The sequence below is a fragment of the Erinaceus europaeus genome, chromosome 12 (genome assembly GCF_950295315.1).
Source record: "Erinaceus europaeus chromosome 12, mEriEur2.1, whole genome shotgun sequence".
NCBI lineage: Eukaryota > Metazoa > Chordata > Mammalia > Eulipotyphla > Erinaceidae > Erinaceus > Erinaceus europaeus.
Genome location: NC_080173.1, coordinates 70,377,310 through 70,397,158, shown reverse-complemented (window position 1 = coordinate 70,397,158; position 19,849 = coordinate 70,377,310). Strand labels below are relative to the sequence as shown.

General features: G+C 37.4%; 1 protein-coding gene across 1 annotated transcript in view; it reads right to left on the bottom strand.

Moving 5' to 3' along the window:
* Window positions 1-4,607: 4,607 nt before the first annotated feature.
* The window catches only part of CCT6B (chaperonin containing TCP1 subunit 6B), a 44,224-nt gene continuing 28,982 nt past the window's right edge, over window positions 4,608-19,849 (bottom strand). Inside the window, exons 6-12 of the mRNA XM_060204895.1 lie at window positions 18,203-18,285; window positions 17,627-17,723; window positions 16,306-16,453; window positions 10,891-11,024; window positions 9,111-9,213; window positions 6,303-6,375; window positions 4,608-4,795 (exon numbers count right to left, since the gene is read on the bottom strand). Of these exons, the coding sequence (XP_060060878.1) occupies window positions 4,723-4,795; window positions 6,303-6,375; window positions 9,111-9,213; window positions 10,891-11,024; window positions 16,306-16,453; window positions 17,627-17,723; window positions 18,203-18,285 (711 nt within the window). The 3' untranslated portion in view covers window positions 4,608-4,722. The remainder of the gene's footprint in view (window positions 4,796-6,302; window positions 6,376-9,110; window positions 9,214-10,890; window positions 11,025-16,305; window positions 16,454-17,626; window positions 17,724-18,202; window positions 18,286-19,849) is intronic.

Genomic DNA, 19,849 nt, shown 5'->3' with positions numbered 1-19,849 from the left:
AATTTCAAAACTATTTTAATTGGAAATTAAATCAGTGGAATCATGTGTTTTTATATCTTTTTAAAACAAAAAACTAATTTGACATTGTTACTGGCATATGCATATATATATATATATATATATATATATATATTAAAACATGTTTTTAAGTAGCAGCTGAGAGATGGCTCAGCAGGTAGAGCACACACCTTACCTCATGTGAACAGGCCCTGAGTTCTATCCCCTTCTTCACACAGGAGCACCCTGGACAATATCAAGGGGACTCCACAGATGGATGATCTGTGCTTTGGTGTCTCCTCCACCCTTTGTCTGTTTGGGTCTCTCTAGCTCTTTCTCTCTCAAGAAAAAAAAAAAAAAAAAGGTCAAACAAGGAGACTTCTCAACAATATAATGTGTCAAGGCATTCCTGGCAATGTATAAAAAAATTTGCTTAAGTGCATGGGAATGACGTATCAAAAAGCAATGGCTACTTCTAGACAGTCTTTCTAGGGAAGAAAGGTAGAAATGCATAAAATGAGGAATGGGGGGGTCGGGCAGTAGCGCAGTGGGTTAAGCGCACGTGGCACAAAGCAAGGAATGGTGTAAAGATCCCGGTTCAAGCCCCCGGCTCCCCACCTGCAGGCAGTAAAGCAGGTCTGCAGGTGTCTCTCTTTCTCTCACCCTCTCTGTCTTCCTCTCCTCTCTCCATATCTCTCTCTTCTATCCAACAACAAACGACATCAATAACAACAATAATAATAACCATAACAAGGCTACAACAACAAGGGCAACAAAAAGGAAAAAAAATTGCCCCCAGGAGCAGTGGATTCTCGTGGTGCAGGCACCAAGCCCCAGCAATAACCATGGAGGCAAAAAAAAAAAAAAAAAAAAATGAGGAATGGGTAGGCAAAGGTAATTTAACAACATATGTATTTTTTAACTTGTTTCAAGAATATCTGCAGCAAATATAACAAAATGTCATTACCTATTAAAGCAAGATGGAGAACACAAAGATTTGTTGTATTGGTTTTTTCAGTATATCTGAAATAGCCTATAATTTAAACATTTTACAGTGAAAGGGTCTGACAATATGTATTTTATGCCATTTTAAAAAGCATACCTTGTAGAATATGGATAAAGGGGTGCTACTTTTTTAACACAAAAAAGAGAGAGAGAAAAAAAAAAAGAAGACGAACCAAAGCATCACTGTGGTATATGTAGTATCAGGGATTAAAATCAAAACCTTATGCCTGCAAATTCAGAGCTCTATCCACTACACTACCTCCCGAGGCACGTGATTGAGAACTTTTAAAAAATATTTACTTATTTATACGAGAAAGAGAAAACCAGAGGATCACTCTGGCATATGTGATACCTTGGATAAAACTCAGGACCTCTTGCTTGAGGGCTCAAGACTTCTAGACTTCTTTTTTAAAGTTTCTTTTGATATTTATTTTCCCTTTTGTTGCCCTTGTTTTTTATCATTGTTGTGGTTATTACTGTTGTTGTTATTGTTGTTGTCGTTGTTGATAGGACAGAGAGAAATGGAAAGAGGAGGGGAAGACAGAGAGGGAGAGAAAGACAGACACCTACAGACCTGCTTCACCACCTGTGAAGTGACTCCCCTGCAGGTAGGAAGCTGGGGGCTTGAACCGGGATCCTTATGCCAATCTTTGTGTTTTGTGCCATGTGCACTTAACCTGCTGCACTACTGCCCAACTCCCACTTCTAGACTTTTTAAAACAGATTATTTACTTATTTTTTATATCTATTTGATAGGACAGAGAGAAACTGAGAAGGAAGAGTCAAAGAGAGGAGAGAGAGACCTACAGCACTTCTCACTGCTCGTGAAGGTTCCCCTTGCAGATGGAGGCCAGGGTTTGATCCCAAGTCCTTGTGCACTGTAATGTGTGCGCTGATCTGGGCACACTACCACCCAGCCCCTAGCAGTATAGACTTTTTTTTTTTTTTTTTTTTTTTTTACCAGAGCACTACTCAGTTCTGGTTTACGGTGGTGCAGGGGATTGAACCTGGGGCTTTGGAGCCTCAGGCATGAGAGTCTCTTTGCATAACCATTATGCTATCTACCTTCTGCCCCATAGTATAGACTTTTAAAGAAGAAAAGTTTCACTTATAAACAGAAAAAAATAAAAGTAGACCTAACTAAATAAAATGCAGAATGAGGCAAAATAGCTCACTTGGATAGTGTGCTACTCTGCCATGTATGCAACCCAGATTTGAAATTGGCCTTCACTGAACTGAAGGAAGTTTTGGTGTTGTGGTCAGTCTCCCCGTCCCCACCCCCACCCCCATCTCTATCTTCAAAAAAATGCAGAATGGTCATATAATGAAATATCACATAATCATAAAAAATTATAGTTCAGAAGTGTGGTTATTAATTTGGAAAGATTTGGGAAACATTAAGCATTTAAGCAGCAAATGGGGGCAGGCGGCAATAGCAAAGCAGGTTAAGCACACATAGTACAAAGCACAAGGACCTGCTCAAGGATCCCAGTTTGAGTCCCCTGCTCTGCACCTGCAACGGGGTTGCTTCACAAGTGGTGAAGCAGGTCTGCAGGTGTCTAGCTTTCTTTCTCTCTACCTCCGCCCAGCCCTCTCAATTTTTCTCTGTCCTATCCAATAAAATGGGGGAGGGGGGAATGGCCACTAGAAGCAACGGATTTGTAATGCCAACACTGAGCCTCAGCTATAACTGGGGGGGGGGGGGGGGGCACAGACCTTTGTTGGTGGGAATGGTGTTAATATAAATACATACATATATTTGTTTAAAAAAATTAAAAGCAGACTGGGAGGACTTCCAGAAGTGTAGCTATGGAGTAGCAGCAGTCGTGTTTTGTTCTCCCTGCTCAACTAGGAAAAGCAACGAAGATCACCAGAAAACTCAATAAAATACGACCAGGATCTCTTCAAAAACTCACCAAGCCAGAGGTGAGTACAAATACCTCAAGCTCATGGACAGAAAAGGGGTGAGGGAGAGATTCCCATAACTAAAAGGCCATACTCAAGGACAGCTGGCACCAGACTAAGAGTTTGGCAACTGAGGCTCACCACTTACAGGTCCGAGTTAAAGAAAAGACTGTTAAAAAAGAAAGAGAAGGAGAAAAAGAAAAAAAGAAAATCACCTAAGCCACAGGTGAGTACAGACACATGTGGCTGTTGGACAGAAAGAGGGTGAGTGATTCCCATGCTCAGAGACTGCAGGCACCAAATTACATCACCGCTGAGACACACCACTTCTGTGTTCAAGTTTTAGCAACAAAAAGAAAGAAAAAAAAAAATTTAAATCTCCCTAATTTACAACTGTGACTTAATGAGTCTCCATTGCTGTTGCCCCACAGAGACTGGAACAACAGAAGGGAGACCCTATACTGACATCAAGGTCACAGAAGCAGCTGGGTGGCTCAGGATAAAATCTCCCCTCCCCCACCAAGATATACAAATAGTGCCTCCTGCTGGAACAACAACAAAAGCCACACTAAATGAGGAAACAGAAATACACAGATAGCAGTGATAGAAAAACCCCAAATAACCTGACACAGATCTAGAAAAAATGACAGATAATAGAGCTCAGAAAACTCACTATGAAATCAATTCAAGAAACTAACATTAAGATTCAAGAACTCAGCAATCATTTTAACCAAGAATTACAAAATACAGAGAAAACTAAAATCCAAACAGAACTGCAAAGTTTCAGGACACTTTGAGTGCAGTTCAGGTTGAAGTAAGAGGCTTCAGAAGTACACTTAATCAGGTGGAGGAGAGAATATCAACACTAGAAGACATAACCACCACACCCTGAATTTAAAGCCCTTAGAGAAGAAAGGTTTAGGGAAAATGCAACTCTTCTCAACGAAGTAGCAGAGTCCATCAGAAAGACCAACATCAGAGTTATTAGAATCCCTGAGGAAGAAGAGAGGAATATAGAACATAGTCAATGAAATTTTAAGTTTTCCATACCTGAGCAATGTTCAAAATATAGAAATCCAAATATTACAACAAAAACTTGCCCCATTCCATCATCTCTATTACTCAGAAAATAATTGTTTTGTTTTGTTTTTAACCAAAGCATTACTCAACTCTGGTTTACGGTACTGCCAGATATTGAAACCTGAGACCTCAGAGTCTCAGACTTGAAAATCTGTTATATAAACCACTGTGATCACCTCTCAAGCCAAACAATGGTTGATTGATTGATGTACCACTAGGGACTCATGCATGTGCATTTCACCACTCCCCAGCCAACTTTTTCATCCTCTTTTTATGTCACAGAAGGAGAGATACTACAGCATAGGAGCTCCCCCTGGTGTCACACTTCTACTGTGTAACCCAAGGTCATGCATATTGTAAGGCACAAGCCCTAATGGGTGAGCTATCCTGTGACCCACAAAGATTTTTATAGAAACTCTTCTGCCACAAGTTGGGGATGAAAACACAAATGTGTCATTTTGTTGTTGTTGTTGTTGTTGTTACTCCATAAAATCACCCATACAGTAAAGGACATGGTGTTACAATTCCTAGGGGAAAATATTTTCATTATTTTTTCTTTACTGTGGAAATATTTGTATTTACTATACACCTTGGTGAAATATGGAGACTACTAAAATCAATAAATTTGAACTACATTTATTTTGTAAAAATTAAGAATGGCTCAAGCTATATAATGGTAGCTGAATGTGAGATGTGCTATATCTCAGTTTTCAGAAGAGTTTATTTTGAATTCAATCACCCTCTGAGAGAAGACATACCAGCTCGCATAATTTCATCAACCAGGAGAATGTTGCTGGCAATCACTGTGCTGAGAAAAAAGATGACAGAGTAAGTAAAGCCTACCAAACCACACTTTATATCCCACCCCCTGACAATCTTTAGGCTAAAAAAGGTACTTTGTTCTCTAATGATGATTTACAACACAAAGCTATTATAAATAAAAATAAAATTCCTTATATTATAATATCAACGCCTTTGCTGAAAAAAATGAAGCCTCATTTTACATTCCAGCAAAACTGAGCTCATTTTAGCAAACTATTTGATTATTTTCCTAAGTATGTGGTGGTAACATTTCAGTAAAGTTCCTTCTTTTCTTTGTTTCTCAAGTAAACAGTAAGGGGCAGGGGAAAATAGCATAATGGTTATACAAAGAGACTTTCACACCCAAGGCTCCTACACCAAGGTGCAATCATCCACACTATAAATCAGACCTGAGCAGTGCTCTGATATTAAAAAATAATGGGGGCTGGGTGGTGACCCACCTGGTTGAGTGCACATATTACAATGCATAAGGACTCAGGTTCAAGTCCCCAGTCCCCACCTTCAGGGGGAAAGCTTCACAAGTGGTGAAGCAGTGCTTCAGGTGTTTCTCTGTCTCTCTTCCTCTCTATTCCCTCTCTTCCCTCTCTATTTCTGGCTGTCTTTATCCAATAAATAAATAAAGATAATTCTTAAAATTTTTTAAATGATGATGATAAATAAAAAATCAAGTAATCAGTAAGATTAACATTTCTTTTTTATTTTTTGTATTATCTTTATTTATTTGATAGGTAGAGCCAGAATTCGAGAGGGAAGGGGGTGATAGTGAGAGAAAGAGAGAGAGAGAGACAACCTGCAACACTGCTTCACATTCACAAAGCTTTCCCCCTGCAGGTGGGGACTGACAGCTTGAACCCATGTCCTTGTAATATGCACTGTAATATGTGCACTTAACCAGGTGTGCCACCAATCTTCACCAAGATTAACATTTCCAGTAATTTACACTGAGAGAACTAAAATGTAACAGGGATTTATTGAAAGATGGTAGTTACAGTAACTTAATATGTCTTTTTATAGACTTAGTCATTTTTCCACTGTTAGATGGCAAAAACAGTAGAAAATGCTTAATGCTAATAACTATGTGCCTAAAAGTATTTCTTTTTTTATTAATAAATCCTACTTAGAATGCTGGCCCAGAAGGTGGTGTAGTAGAAAAAGCACTGAACTTTCAAGCATGAAATCCTGAGTTTAATCCCCAACATCATATGTGCCAGAGTGATGTGATGCTTTGGTGTTTGGTGTTCTCTCTCTCTCTCTCTGTCTCTGTCTCTCTCTCTCTCTTTCTCTCTAATTAGTAGATTAATATAAAAGAAAAAGAGAGAGAGATCTGCCTGGGAAGTAGTACAGTGCAAATCCAATCCCTGGCATCACATGTGCCAGACTGATGATCTAGTTCAACCTATCTATCTATCTATCTATCTATTTATCTATCTATCTCTTTATCTCATTAATAAATAAATATTTTAAAATAACCATTTAAGTTTAAAAAAACTTACCAAGAATGAAGAAGTTGTTTTTTAACACAATAATTATCCCAAACTCCTGCATCTGCTGCTACCATTGGCTCACCTGCAAAGTGAAAAACTACTATAAAACCATTTGTGTATATCAGGACTTTTTTTTTTCATTTTGATAAAAATGGAGAGAAACTGAGAGGGAAAGTAGAGACAGAGAGGCAGAGAGAAAGACACCTGCAGTGCTGCTTCACCTGTAGGTGGGGACCAGGGCCTCTGAACCTGAGTCTTTGCAAAATGGAAATGTGTGCACTCTACCAGGTAGACCACACTTGGCCCCAAGACTTTTTTTATTATTCCTATCAAGGTTATCGCTGGAGCTCAGTGCCAGGACTACTAATCCACCACTCCCTATAACCATTTGTTCCTTCTTTTTTTTTTTCTACATTAATAGAATAGAGAGAAATTGAGAAGGGGAAGGGAGATAGAGATGGAAAGAAAAAGATGTATACCTGCAAACTTGCTTTACCACTTGTGAAGCTTCCCCCATGCAGGTAGGGAGCAGGGGCTCAATCCCAGGTCCTTGTGTCTGGTAATGTGTATATTCAACCAGGTGTACCACCACCTGGTCCCTCCATAACTTTTATGTAAAGATTTATGTATTTGTGTATTTAGTTATGAATAAGAGAGAGAACCACAGCATCATTCTGGCATATATAATGCTGAGGATCGAACTCAGGACCTCAAGCTCCTAGGTTCAGTGCTTTATCCACTGTGCCACCTTCTAGCCACTATACCACAGGGTTATCACTGATACATGATGAATCCACTGCCCCAATGGTCTTTTTAACTTCTTTCTTTCTTCCTTCCTCCCTTTCTTCCTTCCTTCCTTCCTTTCTTTATTTCTTTTTATTTATTTATTGGGGAATTAATGTTTTACATTCAATAGTAAATACAATAGTTTGTACATGCATAACATTTCTCAGTTTCCCATATAACAATACAACCCCCACTAGGTCCTCTGTCATCCTTCTTGGGCCTGTATTCTCCCCACCCACCTACCCCAGAGTCTTTTACTTTGTGTAATATGCTAATTCCAGTTCAGGTTCTACTTGTGTTTTCTTTTCTGATCTTGTTTTTCAACTTCTGCCTGAGAGTCAGATCATCTCATATTCATCCTTCTGATTCTGACTTATTTCACTTAACATGAATTCTTCAAGGTCCATCCAAGATCGGCTGAAAACGGTGAAGTTTCTACCCTCCCCCCTCCCCATAGTTGGAGACTGGGAACTTGAACCCAGATCCTTTTGTGTGTTATGTGCACACTTAACCAGGTGCACCAACAACAGCCACACTACAACCCAGACCTCTTTCTAGAGCTCTAAACTTAAACATTCAATTGTCTATTTCACTCAAACATCAGACACTTCATCCTTGATTTGGCCAAAACTTGACCACTGTTCAACCACTGTCACAACTTAGCCACTGTCTTCCCCCAATGCAGTTTGTGGCAATTCCAACCTTTCGTTTGGTCAAAGCACTACTCTCCACAGAGAAATCAGAATCATCCTTCTATACACACTTGGACCATTTCATACCTTGCTCAAAAGTATTCCTACCTATTTCACTACACACAAGTGACTGTCCTTAGCAGTTCTCATGCCTCTGAATCTGCTACTTCTCTCATCTCCTTCCTCAAGAAAAACAAAAACAAACAAACAAAAAAAAAAAACTAGCTGTTCCCTCTGCCTAGGACAGTTATCTACCTACCTTTCTCCTTTCCTTTTAACTTTTTCAGCAGAAATATTCTCAATAAAGCCTAACCAGATCCCCGTCTTCACCTCATACTGTTCTTTTTTTACTTTGAAAAAAAATCCTAAATAAGTGGTCCAGGAGGTAGAATAGGTCAAGTGCTAAGCTCTCAAGCATCAGGTCCTGAGTTTAATCCCTAGCAGTGCATGTACCAGAGTGATGCCAGGTTCTTCTTCTATGGCTATTCCTCTCTCTCTCAATAATAAATAAAAACTAAAATAAATAAAAACTAAAATAAATAAAAAATAAAACTCCTTGGATGGAGCTTGAAAAAAATCATGGTAAGTGAAATAAGTCAGAAACAGAAATATAATTATGGGATGATCTCAATCTCAGGCAGAAGGTGAAAACAAGATCAGAAGAGAAAACACAAGTACAACCTGAACTGTAATTGGTGTATTGCACCAAAGTAAAAGACTCTGGGGTGGGTGGGGAGAAAAATACAGGTCCAAAAAGGATGACAGAGGACCTAGTGGGGGTTGTATTGTTATGTGGAAAACTGGGAAATATTATGCATGTACAAACTATTTACTGTTGAATGTAAAACATTAATTCCCCAATAAAGAATTTTTTTTTAATTAAAATAAATAAATAAATAAAACTCCTGAAGTAATTTATTAGGACTACTATTACTGCTCATTCTTTCCTGCTACAATATGAGCTCATAAGGGCAGAAATTTGTATCTATCTTGTTCTGTGCTCTGTGTAGATCCCAAAAATCAAATGAAAATCACTCAATAACTATTTCTTAAATAAACAAATATTTCACTTTAAGAAGTGCAAAAAGAGGACCCGAGAGTAGCACAGTGGTTACACAGCAAATTTTCATGTCTGAGGTTCCCAGGACCAATTTCTGGTACCACCACAAGCTATAACAGAGCAATGCCCTAGTTTTTTTTTAAAAAAAAAAAAAGTGCAAAAATAAGCTGCAGTCATCCAAAACTTAAATATTAAAGTTACCCACATATCCACACCCTTACTATAAATTCTAGGTCACTTTTCCTTTAATGTGCAGCAAATTTTTCTTTACTGTCTTACCTGTATTCAAATCTATGCCAACAGGTTGTTTTGATTCTGAATGCTCAGTCTGTACTTTTACTAGTGTTTCTTGCAAGTCAAAACCAGAATTCTGGGCAAGAACCTTTAGAAATAAAAAGAATAGTAAATATATGTGTAGATTATCTTCATATGTACATTTTAATATGAAATGTAAGAAACAAGGTTCTAAGATAACTGAAAACATATGATTTTTAGTCTTGACTAAAAACATACATACTAAGCACCTCCTTTTGAAGATTTCCATTCTAGTCTAAGTTATTTTTTTTTGTATTTAGTAGTTTTAATATTTAATAAAGTTTCCCTAAGTATATCACACTAAATTCTGAGGCTACTAGGGCATCTGCCAAAAGGAACCTGCAAAATTGTAGCATTTCTGTATTATTAAAATGATAAGAGTCATGGCCTATAGAAACAAGAACAAAGATTCCTATACTTTAAACCAGGTGTAATTCTAAGTGTTTCCAAACCAACAGCTAAGGAAAAAAATATCACCAGTGTATACTAGAGTTACCAACTTATATCAACTACAGGATCATTAAATAATGACTTTGCTTCTCTAAGAAACAGAGATCTGATTCACAAATACATTATAAATTATACTTTTATAAAGATTTATTTATTCATTTGTAGGAAGAGGGGGAGCCATGGTATCACTCTGACATATGTGACGGCAGGGATAAAATTAGGACCTCAGGCTTGACAGTCCAGTATCTTATCCACTGCACCACTTCCCTGGCTGCTTTAAGTAATTTTTAAAGTAACTGCCAATGAGACTTTGTTAACATTGCTAATAATTTGGTTTTTTTAAGGGGTTCTGTCTTATTTTGTGGAGCTGGAACTTCACATTTGCAATTTCAACACTCTGGACTGCTTTTTCATTCATTCATTAATTCAGATAGACAGAGAGAGAGAAGAACACACTCCAAAGCACTGAAGCTTCTACCTCCCATGTGGTGCCACTGTCTAAACCTGGGTCTCACACATGGGGCAAAGCAAACAACCTACCTGGTGAGCATCTCTCTAATTCCTATTACTAATATTTTAACTCTTAGCAATAGCAATTTGAAATAGTTCAGCTGTGTTTCTAGTGCTTTATAATCAAAACAAGGCAAAGGAGAAAAAACAGTAGTTCTCTGTTCTACTATAGAAACATGGGAAGAATTTTTTTTCTAGGAAATTATGACGACAATGACAAAAGCATGCTAGCATTTGGGAGCATTTAAAAGACTGAGAAATGCCCTGCTAACTCAGTCGGTAGAGCACGAGACTCTTAAAAAGACTGAGATTCTCACTTTCCCCAATTCAAAGTGATTACTCTGGATACCATTGACAAAGATCCGCCCTAAAATCAGATTAAACTTTAAGTTCTAAACTTTTCATTACAGTAAGTTAATCATGAATCATACTTAAAGGAAATTTTTGGAGTTATTTCAACTTTTAGAGCTCAGAAAAGGGAACACAGAGGTAGTATGGCTATTTATGAAAATCCTACAGGAATTTTGAGCTGTTATCCCAAAAGGTTACCTGATTTAGTTGTCAAATATCTCAGTTAAAATTGTGGGGGTGGGAGTGTGGGGTTAGAGTGTTATATAAAACTGAGAAATGTAATACATGTATCAATTACTGTATTTTTCTGTCAACTGTAAACCATTAATCTCCCCAGAAAAGAAAAAAAATGTGGGAGAGGTGAGTAAATAATATGGACACTATTTATTTAACACCTAGTACCTAACCAATTTGGCCATTAAGATAGCAGCACCTTAGGGATAATGAGTAAAGCATCAGCAAAAGCTTGGACTCCAAGACGAGCTCTTCCTTTTATACTGTGTTTGTATGTAACAAGGGCTTCAGCCATTGCCACTTCAACTGCACCTGCTCCTGGAACCACACAACCTATTAAGGGGAGAAAAAGATAAACAAAACAATCCATAAAAGAAAAATTAAGAGATAAAAGAAACTAGTTATGCAGGTATGTAATGCATACACAATTCCATCACTCCTAACGGACTTTTTTTTTTAATTTATTTATTTATTCCCTTTTGTTGCCCTTGTTGTTTTATTGTTGTAGTTATCAACTTGCTGTCATTGTTGTCGGATAGGACAGAGAGAAATGGAGAGAGGAGGGGAAGACAGAGAGGGAGAGAGAAAGATAGACACCTGCAGACCTGCTTCACCGCTTGTGAAGCAACTCTCCTGCAGGTGGGGAGTCGGGGCTCGAACCGGACTTTTTTTTTTTTACTTTACATTTTCCCAAATAGAGGGTGAAAGAAAGACAAAGAAGGGGGAGGCGGGTGGTAGTGCAGCGGGTTAAGCACAGGTGGCGCAAAGCACAAGGACCAGCATAAGGATCCCAGTTCGAGTACCCGGCTCCCCACCTGCAGGGGAGTCGCTTCACAAGCAGTGAAGCAGGTCTGTAGGTGTGTCTATCTTTCTCTCCCCCTCTCTGTCTTCCCCTCCTCTCTCCATTTTTCTCTGTCCTATCCAACAACAACAACATCAATAACTACAACCATAATAAATACAACAAGGGCAACAAAAGGGAATAAATAAATAAATTTTAAAATAAAATAAAGTTAAAAAAAGACAAGGAAAGCAAGACAGAGAAAGAGGAAAAACATTATACACCGTTTCACTGATCATGATTCAAAGGAGGTTTTGAAACTTTACATCAGGCTCAACCTGACGCTGTTGACTGGCTATGGAAGAAGGGCAAATGCTAGAAGAAGAAGAAGACTGATCATGAAGGTTCCCTTCTGCATTCTATTCTCATGTGGTCCTTAAGCATAGGAAAGTGAGCATTTTCCTGGCCCCAAAAAATGCATTTAAATATATAGAGAAATAAAATAAGTTGTAGGTCTCAGCAATTACTCAGATATCTTATGAAATATCCTGAAATTATACACCATTAAAGAATTAAGCATGGTACAGAAACTGACTATAGTTTCATTTATCCTCAAGCAAATAAGAGTAGATATTTCTTCTACTTTCATGTTAATCCTCTATGACTACATTTAAACAGAAACTATTTATATAGAGAGTTGGGCGGTAGAGCTGCGGGTTAAGTGCATGTGGTGCCCAATTCGAGCCCCGGCTCCCCACCTGCAGGGGAGTCATTTCACAGGCAGTGCAGGTGGCTATCTTTCTCTCCCCTTCTGTCTTCCCCTTCTCTCTCCATTTCTCTGACGTATCTAACAACGACAACATCAATAACAACAACAATAATAACTATAATAACAATAAAAAACAAGGGCAACAAAAGGGAAAATAAACAAATATACAAAAAATTTTTAAAGAAATTGTTTATAATTTATAGTTGTGGATACTAATTGTAACATCTGATTTGAGGAAGTTTTGGGGGGTTTTTTTGGTTTTTTTTTTTTTAGGCTAAGGTACTTGATCCATTTTTTGGTATGGAATCCATGAGACTCAATGAAGTGTTCTGTTTTCTGTACTGAAGGTGAACTCAAACTACTACCTAAGGAAAAATGTAGGTAGTTATTCTTACTAATCTAATGCTAAAGTGGGGAACCTTTTTTCTACCAAGGGTCATTTGGATGTTTATAACATCATTTGTGCACCATACAAAATAATCATCAAAAATTAGCACTTAATGTTGCTATAGAAAAACAAAAATAGATATACTGAACTTTGAGTTCCTATCTGTAGCTGCCTTGGTAGGGCCTGACCAAATGATTTTACAGGAAGGAAGTTCTCCATCAATGCCTAAGGCAAACTCACTGGTTAATTTCTTTTGTTTGCTTGTTTTATTTTTTTATGGAGACAGAAATTGAGAAGGAAGGAGGAGGTAGGGAGAGAGCGAAAGGAAACATCTGCAGCACTGCTTCATCACTTGTGAAGCTTCCTACCCAACAGGTGGGGGATGGAGGCTTGAAACAGGATCCTTGCTCACTGTAACATGGGCACTCAACCCAGTGTGCTACCACCTGGCTCCCAAACTTACTAAGTTAAATACATCAGATTTCACATGAGGATATGACTTTTGTATCTACATAACTATATAATAATAGCTAACATGGTTTTATAAAGTTTATGATTCTTCTGAATCAGTAAACTTGCTTTGGAATCAACCATGTTATTTTTTGTGTCATGGATCAAACTCAGGGCTTTACATATGTGAAACATGCACTCTAACACTGAGCTACAGTCCCAACCCCTCAACAATTTTCAAAACATATTCAACAGCTACAGAAATAGTTCAGCTGGCAGAATGCAAAACTTGCATGCTTAAGGCTCCTGGCTCCATCCCCACTGCCAATGTACTAGAGTGGTGCTCTGACTTCTCTCTTTCTGCCTCTCTTTCATGTGAAATTCTCTCACATGAACTAAAACATATTTTATAAAGTTATAAAAATACACAGAGAAAAATCTCTCCTTTAATTCCCAAATGGATCATCAATTATGACTCACCTTATCTGCTTATAACTGCTTAAAAGAGTTATCTTGGGAGTCGGGCTGTAGCGCAGCGGGTTAAGCGCAGGTGACGCAAAGCACAAGGACCGGCAGAAGGATCCCAGTTCGAACCCCGGCTCCCCACCTGCAGGGGAGTCGCTTCACAGGCGGTGAAGCAGGTCTGCAGGTATCTATCTTTCTCTCCTCCTCTCTGTTTTCCCCTCCTCTCTCCATTTCTCTCTGTCCTATCCAACAACAACAACAATAAAACAACAAGGGCAACAAAAGGGAATAAATAAATAAAATAAATATTTAAAAAAAATTTTTAATGTAAAAAAAGAAATAGAAAAGAGTTATCTACACACTAATTACCTCACTTTCCACATACTTTTTAAAAGTTCCTTGCAAATATTGAATGCACACAGAAAAATATTTATAGTTTTTAAAAAAATGTAAAGAGTAAATATATAGACCAGTGATGTAGCTCAGTGCTAGAGAGCATCCTTTGAATGTGTAAGTCTCTGGATTTGAGCCTCAGGGTCAAAAAGCAAAACATAAAACCAGTAGTTTTGAAAACACCCTGGATCTCATTCTTCTGTGAAAACACAAGTCAAAATCTGTGGAACGCTATTTATGAAAATGCTTAAATTCACTTAACTAACCAGATAAGGAGAAAAGTTTTAAATCAAGGATTTCAACTTCTACGTTAAGAAACCAAAGAGTAAATGAAACCTAGTGCAAGCCCAAATCAAATAGGAAAACCAATGAAATAAAGATAACCAGTGTCAGAAATTAAAACAGTACAATCACCACAAATTCTATAGCTATTTAAAGTATAATAAGGTGAGCTTTATCATGGGCACATATGTAGAGAATTTAAAAACCTTACGCATGTCATATGTCACTGATGGAAACATTTGAAAAATAGACAATTCCTGAACAAGTTAAATACAGAATTAATATATAATCCAACAAATCAACTCTTAGGAATATGCACAAGAGAGTTTGGCTAGAGAGAGAGCACACAGGACTAGCATGTGAGAGATCCTATTTTTAATCCCTGCAATTACCAATAGCCAGAGTTGAGTGATTCTCATAATTAAAAACAGTACGTTGAAAATGTAACTCCACACATAAAGCTTGTACATTAATGTTCACAGCAACACTTGTTGTAATAGACAATGGAAATAATAAATATATCCATTAGCTGATTCATCAATAAAGTGTGGTATACCCAGCTAATAGAATATTAGTCAATTATAAAAACTTTATAAGTACTGACATATGCAACAGTGTGGATGTTCTTGAAAACATGCTAAATAAAAGAATCTGTGGCACTGGGGAAATAGCTCATCTGGTAGGAACATGCACCTTGCCATGTTGGAGACCCTAGTTTTGAGCCCTAGCATTACATGGGAGCACCAAGCATTGCACTAGGAAAACTCCATGGATAGTGGTGTGGTGCTGAGGTGTCTCTCCTCTGTGTGTGTGTCTCTTTTCTCTATGTCCCCTACTATCCTGTAAAAAAGCGATGCTCAGTCATATCTTGTACATGCAAGACCCTGTGTTCATCCTCTGTGCCACATAAAAAAAAGTACACCAAAGCAAAAGACTCTGGGGCAGGAGTGGGATGGAAGTGGATGGAGAGGACATTGGTGACCTAGTGCATGAGGGCAGAGAAGGACCTAATTTGGGGCTAGAAGTAGTATGTAGACGCTTATCATGGGGAGATGAGAAATTGTACCCTAGTGTCTCTTTAATAGATTGTAGGGCTACTCAGATTACCATTTTTCTTTTTTTTAAACATATTTATTATTATTAGTAGTAGTAGTAGTTGATCTTTTAAAAATCAGAATGCTACTTAGCTCTAGCTTATGGTGTTGCTGAGGACTAAACCTGGTTGGCATCATGATAGCATCTACAACTTTGTGGCTGAGTAACTTTTCTTTGAAATATTAAATCACCTATGATCTTAGACCAGAGAGACCACAAGCAACTGGTCTTGTCAGTATATAAGAAACAGCTTTTTAAAAAATATTTATTTATTTATTTATTCCCTTTTATTGCCCTTGTTGTTTTATTGTTGTCATTGTTGGATAGGACAGAGAGGAATGGAGAGAGGAGGGGAAGACACAGAGGGGGAGAGAAAGATAGATACCTGCAGACCTGCTTCACCCTGTGAAGTGACTTCCCTGCAGGTGGGGAGCCAGAGGCTCGAACTGGGATCCTTACTCCAGTCCTTGTGCTTTGTGCCACCTGCGCTTAACCTGCTGCATGCACTACAACCCAACTCCCAGGAATAGCTATTTATAAATAGCATTAAATGACATAAATCATGGTGAAGTTTTGTATGATACAGCAAATCCTAATCATGGGATTTTCAAAGTAAACCAAATTCCCAAATACCTTTGCTATAACAATAACTATCTATTGTCTTCTTAAACTCTAAGACAGCAGAAGTTAGTTTTTAATGTTTCATACTATCAAGAACATTTCAAAAGGAAAACTTGCACACTTTAAGTCACAAATTTTCTAAAATATAATGACAGAATAGTAATCATTAATATATATTTTTTATTTTATTTACTTATATAAAACTGGGATACAGGGAGAATCAGAACATCACTATGACACAAGCTATGCTGGGGGCCAAACTTGTCCTATACTTTGTCTGCTGTGCCACCTTCCAAGCCAAGCCACAGACACTTTTAAAGTACTATACATATCATACTAGAAAAGAAAAAGAAGAGAAAAGAAAATTTACCATCTTCAATGGCATTTTTGATGGAACGAAGTCCATCCCTTAAAGCATCCTTGATTTGTGTGAGAGTATGCTTATTTGGTCCTTTAATCAACAAAGTAACAGAGCGAGGGTTAACACAGTCCTCAATAAAAGTGAACTTTTCTTCACCCTAAAGAATAATATGAAAAGATTTAATTTTAGTTGCTAGCAAGTGGCACACCCAGTAAAATGTATGTTACCCTGCACTAGGAGGTTCAAGCCCAGGGTCACCACATGAGAGTGCCTGCAGTAGGGAAGCATCACAAGTAGTAAAGTGTGCTGTAGTGTCTCCTTCTCTCTCTGTCTCTATTTCCCTCTCTGTCTATTGCCCTCAAAAAAAAAAAAATAGAAGAAGAAGAAGGAAGAAAGGAAGAAAGAAAAACAATGGTCACCAGGAACTGTAGAGCAGGTACCAAGTCCCAGTCATAACTCTGAAGGCAAAAAAAATCACTTTAATATGGAATATCATTATGAAATGAAGACCAAGTTTATAATATTCTATTTCATGTGAAATTTTCTTAGCAAACACAATTATATATATATATATATATATCTTAAAAGTAAAGTTGTCTAGAGAGACAACAGACTTTCATACCTGAGACACTGGAGGTTCCAGGTTCAATTCCCAGCATCACCATAAGCCAGAGCTAAGCAGAGCTCTGCTGGTAATAATAACAATAACAATAATAATAATATAAAAAGCAGATAAGTTGGGAGTCGGGCAGTAGCACAATGAGTTAAACGTACGTGGCACAAAGCTCAAGGACTGGCGTAAGGATCCCAGTTCAAGCCCCCGGCTCCCCACCTGTAAGGTAGTCGCTTCAGAGATGGTGAAGCAGGTCTGCAGGTGTCTATCTTTCTCTCCCCCTCTCTGTCATCCCCTCCCCCTCTTTGTCTTCCCCTCCTCTCTACATTTCTCTCAGTCTTGTACAACAACGACAACATCATAACAACAACAACTACAACAACAATGAAAAACAAGGGCAACAAAAGGGAAAATAAATATAAAAAATAAAAATAAAATAAAATTTTAAAATCAGATAAGTTAAATTTGAACGTTTTAGGAAAATAAATGTAATGTCAACCCTGTAGATTATTCAGGTTTCTAAATGAAAACCTAAAACCGTTTAAGGTTAAAAAAAATTCATGGTTCACTTTATTGTTTTATTTTTTAAGATGAGCATTTATTGAAATAAAGCAGGGATAGAAAAGAGTAAGATGTAAGCTCTAAGGTGAGAGAGAGAGAGAGAGAGAGAATGCTCCATAGTTCACTTTATAACCACTTTTCCAGAGAAATACTCACTAGTGTGTACTCATGTACAAGACCAGCATGTCCCAAATAATCTACACAGAGATCGTCAAGACAATTCACAGCCATTCCACCACAAGCAAGAGTGAGTCTGAAATTACATATATGTCACCACAGCATTGGTTATGGAAAACATTAAGACTAATTTTTAAAGGCAACAGGTAATTTTTAAAGGTAACAAAGTATCTAGCACAGAAGACTGCACTGTGACAGTATTACATATAGAACTATTCTAAGAATATGGAAGAACAAGACCTTATACTTCAATAAAGGTAAACAGCCTTGATTTTTGGCAGCTCTATAAATTACTAAAATTAAGGATAAAAATTGGGATTTGTATGCTGCTACATTGTTCAGCAACATTTAAATATAAGCTAAAAGGAATATGCATGGATAACTTCAGTTAAATTTATGAAGAAATATACAAGACAAACATGAGACTCCAGATTTGATTGCCTGCATTTCACATGCCAGAACAGAACAGTAAACTGCTCTTTTTCTCTTATTCTCTTTTCTTTTAAAGTAAATAAACAAATTTAAGCTTAAGATACATAGCTATTGCAAGCTTACCTCTCCATATTTCTTCTCTTTGCTCTGCGAAGAGCTACTATGCCGTGTTTTGCAAGAGTATCTAAGGAAAATGGATCAATTCCCTATAATGAAAATTAGCATTTACAAGTATGTATTAATATGCCAGGAGTTTTCAAACTTTTTGGTTTCAGCACTGCTTCACACTCAGATAAAGAGCTTCTGTTTGTAATCTATATCTGTAATATTTATCAAAATATAATAAAAGTGAAATTTAAAAATATTATTACAACTATATAATAATAAACACAGTTTATATCATTATACATTTTTATCAGAAAAGGAAAAAATTTAAATAGAAATTTACAATACTTTCTTGGACAAAAAAGTCAGTAACAGTGTAACAATATTTTACATTTCTACAAATATTCTAATATCTCTCTTAATAAATAAAGTCTCATATATGCTTCTGCATTCAATTTTATGTAATATGCTATTTTGGTTGAAGTATATGAAGAATACTTTATAGAGGCATGTATTGAAAATGGGAAGAACATTTTAATATTAACAGCTATTTTAAATAGGTATAAATGGTTTTTTTTCTTTTTTTCCTTTTTACCAGAGCACTGCTCAGTTCTGGTTTATGGTGGTGCGTGGAAGGGGTACCGTTTGAATCTGGGACCTTGAAGCCTCAAGCATGAGAATCTGTTTGCATAACCATTATGCTTTCTCTCCCACCCTATATTTTTTAAATGAGTATATATATATAAATTTTTTATATTTATTTATTTTCCCTTTTTGTTGCCCTTGTTATTTTTCATTGTTATTGTAGTTATTATTGTTGTTGCTGATGATGTCGTCGTTGTTAGATAGGACAGAGAGAAATGGAGAGAAGAGGGGAAGACAGAGGAGGAGAGAGAAAGATAGACACCTGCAGACCTGCTTAACCCCTTGTGAAGTGACTCCCCTGCAGATGGGGAACCGGGGGCTCGAACCAGAATCCTTACACCGGTCCTTACGCTTTGCACCATCTGCACTTTAACCCACTGCGCTACCGCCCGACTCCCCAAATGGTAGTTTCTTAAAGGTTAGCTTCAGTGTGAAGTATGAAAATCTCTCTATGCTTTTTTCACTCTCTCATATTAAAATCCATTTAGTGGGGTACTGGGCAGGGGTGCACCCTGTTGAGTGCACATCAACATGCTCAAGGACCTGGGTTCAAGCCCCCAGTTCCCACCTGTAGGGGGGAAATTTCACAAGCATTGAAGCAGTGCCAAAGATGTCTTTCTCACTCTCCCTCTTTACCTCTCTTCTGCTCTCAATTTTTCTCTATCTTACCAGATTAAAAAATAATAGCTATTCTTTTTTAAAAATCTACTTAGTGGCAGGGCTGGGGAGACAGCATAATGATTAAGCCTGAGGCTCTGAGGTCCCAGATTCAATTTCTAGCCCCACCATAAGCCAGAACTGAGCAGTGTTCTGGTGTAAAATAAAGTAAAATAAAATTTTTTTTGAAAAAAATCTGCTTAGTGGCTGGAGATATAGTTAATGAGATAGTTCACAAGTGATTTCTTCCAAAACAAATGTATTTCAATATGTAGTTTGAGCATGCTTTATATTTTTATCACACTGAATTATAAAATGATACATATTTAAGGGTCAAAATTAATAAAAATGGCATTTTATCAC